The following is a 4,664-nucleotide window of genomic DNA, read 5'->3' on the forward strand; positions in this document are numbered from 1 at the left end:
AGGTTGTGTTGACTTTTTTTATTAAGGTTTTGAGATTACCCCATATCTTGTAATTTTTAAACATAGAACAATCAAATATGATATGAACAAACATAATTTTTAAAAAGCAAAGCAGAGAACAAGCTGGACCAGTCCTACAAGGGAAAAAGAGTGAAAATACTAAGACATGACACCACTTAATTTCTAATGTGCTGAGGTAATAGTACATATACACCTGTCGGTCTGCGGAGCAGCCTCCATCCACATGGCATCAGCGTCCGCACGCGGCACTCACAAATACACACACATATATACCTGTCGATCTGCCGCCGCCATGACATGTGTCGTCCTGAAGCTCGAGCGGGGTAGAAAAAAAGGAAGGAGAGAGTGCACGGCAAGAAGGAAGATATAAAGGAAGGAGGGAGTCGCCACGCACTCACCTTTGTCGTCCTCTAGCTCCAGCGGGAGAGAGATCAGACATACACGGTTGCACCTTTAGGTGCAGTGCCGAACATCTTCTGCTGATTTGTTTTGCATGCTGACAAAAGTGTAATGCTGCTGGCAGCCCTAGGCCACCCGTATAGCACGATTGATGTCAGGAGTATGGAGTGGAAACTGACCCAAAAAAACCTCGGGGAGCACGTCAACTCTCCCCTTCACATATCACACGGAGAACACACGCAGACTTAAAAAAACCTCGCGGAGCTTCCTCCCCCTAATCTCCCGGTGCTCCTCCCCCCTCTCCCGGCTCAGTTTCCCCATTCCCTCGACCCCCAGCGGCAGTGATATCATGTCCACATCTTGGGTTGCCTGCACAGTGATATCATGTCCACCGTACAGCTTGGGAAGACAATGCTCCAGGTACGTATGTATCTAGGAACCACTTAGGGCATCTGTATATATCATTCTTTTGCAATCTTACTTACATACATATATAGTCACCACTTTTATTATCAATATTCTTTCATGTTTTGATGATTGATCCAGGCAATGGTTGACAGCAGTCTAGTGTCATCGCTGCATAATGTAAAGATCTTGAAGCTCGTTCTCCATGGTCTTAGGTTAAATCATGTCATTGACGTCCTCCAATGCTTTCCCTGCTTACAACAGCTTCACATAAATGTGAGTTGGGTTGACCCTTTCTTTCTTTTTGTAATCTTAGTTAGGTTCCATATATGTACTCACTATTTATCCATTCCTATGTTGAGTAGGTCTACTCTAAATTATTCTCTTGATTCGTTTTCAGACACTGATGAGCCATATTCCAAACAAGCAGAACGACAATCCAGCTGCTACTACTGTTGAGTGTGTTGATAGACATTTAAAGCAAGTAGTAGTGAGAAATTATTCACGCAAGAAACCTGATTATAACTTTGCCAAGTTTTTTGTTTTGAACGCAAGAGCGCTAGAGTCCATGAAGCTCCATGTCCCTTTTAGCTGGAACAACGAATGGCGCTCTAGACAACGTATCAAGATGGATTTTAAGAACAGAGCTTCTCCAAATGCTTTGGTTTATTTTGAGGGCACCGAGTGAGCACATGATCAACCGCGCAGACGAAGTGTCAAATTGTGTACCCCTTTGGCACCTATGTTATGTTTTTTTTCCACAGTTAACTGTTGCCGGTTGTCGTTCCATGTAGTTTGTAGAAACAGAAAGGTTACTTTTATTTGTACTTAATAACGTGAAGTTTACTTGTGAAATTTCTATGGTATATGAACCATACCAACTACATGCAAGTCCTTGTGGAAGTGTATTGAGAATTGTGCAAGTCTGCATTGTTCCACCGAAATGATGTGAGTATGATGAATTACCTTGACTTTATGGAAAAAGAATGAGTTCATGATTATTCCAATTTATGGCTAATAGATAGAAGGTTCCTTAGGTTATCTCCAAAGCTAACCCGCAAATAGCTTTGCTATATGTCCGTTTTTATGTCCGGACGTGGTCTGCGGACAAGATGCGGGACGCAAACATCTGCCTCTAGTAATGATTTTTCAAGAAATTAATTCTGCCAAATTAATCTTCAGCCAATAGAAAATCGACCTTCCGCCAAATAGAAATCAACCTTCCATCATTTGAATCAACCTTCCGCCATTTGGGGTATAATTATAGAAAAATAATTACTCCCGTAATTTGAGGTGTGGCAGTTAATGTGGATTTCTTTCCTCTTTTAATACAACGAGCTAATTAATCCGGATTAATTAACAAAGTAATAATTAAGGGTGAATAGTGCCAATGTTCCATGACTTGTTTAGTGGCCATCTACAACTATTCCACCTAAACTTTGGGACAATAACGTTGTTGGTAAAGAAGGAGGAGGCAGTGCGTATTGAGCAGTTCAGGCCGATATGTCTGCTCAATGTGAGCTTTAATTTTTTTTACTAAAGTTGAGACAAACCGATTGACACGGATTGCACATAGTGTGGTGCAACCAACTCAGACGGCTTTCATGTTGGGCAGAAACATACTAGAGGGTGTGGTTGTTCTACATAACACACTTCACGAGATCCACTCAAAAAAGCTTGATGGGGTGATCTTCAAAGTGGATTTTGAAAAAGCGTATTATAAGGTTAAATGGTGGTTCCTCCCGCAGTCCTTACGTATGAAGGCATTCGAAGATTCCTGGCGGTAGCAAGTCGGTTCATTTGTATAAAAAGGTTGTGTCGGGATTAAAGTGAATGATGACATATGTCACTACTTACACATGCACAACGGTCTAAGATAGGGGGAACCGATGTCTCATATCTTGTTCAGCACAGTAGCGGTTATGTTGGCAATTTTGATAGGAAGAGCTAAAGAGGAAGGCCAAGTAGGAGGACTAGTACTACATCTAGTCGATGGTGGGGTGTCCATACTACAATACGCTTATGATACCATAATTTTCGTGGTACATGATTTGGCAAGGACGAGAAATATGAAGCTTGTGCTATGCCTATTCAAATAATTGTCGGGATTGCAGATTAATTTTAACAAAAGCGAATTGTTTTGCTTTGGGAGAGCCAAAGATGAACAATATGCTTATAGACAACTATTCGCATCTGAACTGGGTACCCTACCATTTAGTTATCTTGGCATACCAATTCACCATCGCAAGCTATCTAACAAGGAGTGGAAGTGTATTAGAGATCAATTTGAAAAAAAACTAAGTTGCTGAAGGGTAAGCTTATGTCATACAATGGTCGGCTGGTACTAATAAACTCCGTGCTCATGAGTATGTCGATGTTCCTTTTGTCCTTCTTTGAAGTACATGTAGGGGTGAGGAAAAGGATGGACTTTCATCGATCACAATTCTTTTGGCAGTGTGATGAAATAAACAACAAATATAGGCTTACTAAATGGTATATCATTTGTAGGTCGAAGGACCAGGGCGGTCTTGGGATTGAGAATTAGAGGTAAAGAGCAGAGGTTTGCTCAGTAAATAGTTGTATAGACTTTCTGTTGAGACCGGAGGCATGTGGGTACAAATTTTACGTAATAAGTACCTACAATCTAAGACCTTGGCCTAGGTTACTGCTAGACCCAATGAATCACCTTTCTGGAAAGGGTTGATGAGAACAAAAGTAGCTTTCTTCCATGGAACTAAATTCGTCATTGGAAACGGCAATTCGACTAGATTTTGGGAGGATACATGGTTAGGGGAGACGCCTTTAGCCACACAATATCCGTCTCTCTATAACATTGTATATCATAAGGAGGCTTACATTGCTATAGTATTACATAGATCTTTAGTAGGAGACCGATGGGAAGCATGGCTACATCTTCTGATAAGGTTGATGGATGTTAACCTCTCAGATGAGCCTGATAGTATTCACCGGATATTAACTATGACGGCATCTTCTCAATGAAATCTATGTATTTGGACCTATTCGACTCTGGTCCGATTCTGAAATCGATGCATATTTGGAAGATCAAAGTGCCAATAAGAATCAAGGTCTTCATGTGGTTTGTTCACAAGGAGGTGGTTCTGACTAAAGATAACTTGGCAAAATGTAGTTAGGAGGGTAGTCAAAGATATAGCTTTTGTGATCAAGATGGAACTATCAAACACCTCTTTCTTGATTGTCCGCTGGCCAAACTTCTGTGGTATTTGGTTCATATAGCCTTTAATTTCACCCCTTCAAATAGTATTCACACGTTATTTGGGACATGGATAAATGAAGTAGAGACAAATATCGCGAGACGTATTCAGGTAGGAGTATGTGCATTATTTTGGGCTATATGGAAACTATAGAAATGATATGGTTTTTAACAAACAAACTCTTATAATGTTTTTTGCAGGTTATCTACAGGGCCACTGCTTGGATCCGTACGTGGCCGTTACTCACTCCCGCGGAAGCCAGGGAGCCTTTGATTACTGGGTCTACCCAATGGGAGATGGTAGCTCGGTATATGTTTGCCACTTATCCATCTCTCATGGTTGTATATTGTAATGTTGTAATACTTGCAGAAAGTATGGATAGAGACTTAGAAAAAGAAGAGTCGTTGGGGCAGGATGAAAGGATCACGATCGAAGTAGTCGCTCGAGATGGCCAACCGATTGTTCCCAAGCGGACAAAGGACACATTTATACATTACTGCAGAGTTGTTGTTAGGGACATCGTCCCTATCAGCATCCAAGAGTGGAATAAGAAGAATGACTGAGGGAGTCCTGGATTAGGGGGTGTCCGGATAGCCGGACTATAAC

At 41.3% G+C, this 4,664-nt stretch overlaps 1 protein-coding gene across 2 annotated transcripts; it reads left to right on the plus strand.

The window, feature by feature from the left end:
* The first annotated feature begins 207 nt into the window (after nt 1-207).
* LOC123184594 (uncharacterized) lies at nt 208-1,758 on the plus strand. Of its 2 annotated transcripts, none has more exons than XM_044596694.1 (3): nt 208-840; nt 1,041-1,101; nt 1,226-1,758. In XM_044596694.1, exons 1-3 carry the CDS (start codon nt 770-772, stop codon nt 1,511-1,513), a joined length of 420 nt encoding a protein of 139 aa, XP_044452629.1. In that variant the 5' UTR covers nt 208-769; the 3' UTR covers nt 1,514-1,758. The 2 variants fall into 2 exon arrangements, with proteins under 2 accessions (XP_044452629.1, XP_044452628.1); XM_044596693.1 differs by having other exon boundaries at nt 213-840; nt 967-1,101; nt 1,226-1,747.
* The last annotated feature ends 2,906 nt before the right edge of the window (nt 1,759-4,664 follow it).

The sequence above is a fragment of the Triticum aestivum genome, chromosome 2A, assembly GCF_018294505.1.
Source record: "Triticum aestivum cultivar Chinese Spring chromosome 2A, IWGSC CS RefSeq v2.1, whole genome shotgun sequence".
Classification (NCBI taxonomy): domain Eukaryota; kingdom Viridiplantae; phylum Streptophyta; class Magnoliopsida; order Poales; family Poaceae; genus Triticum; species Triticum aestivum.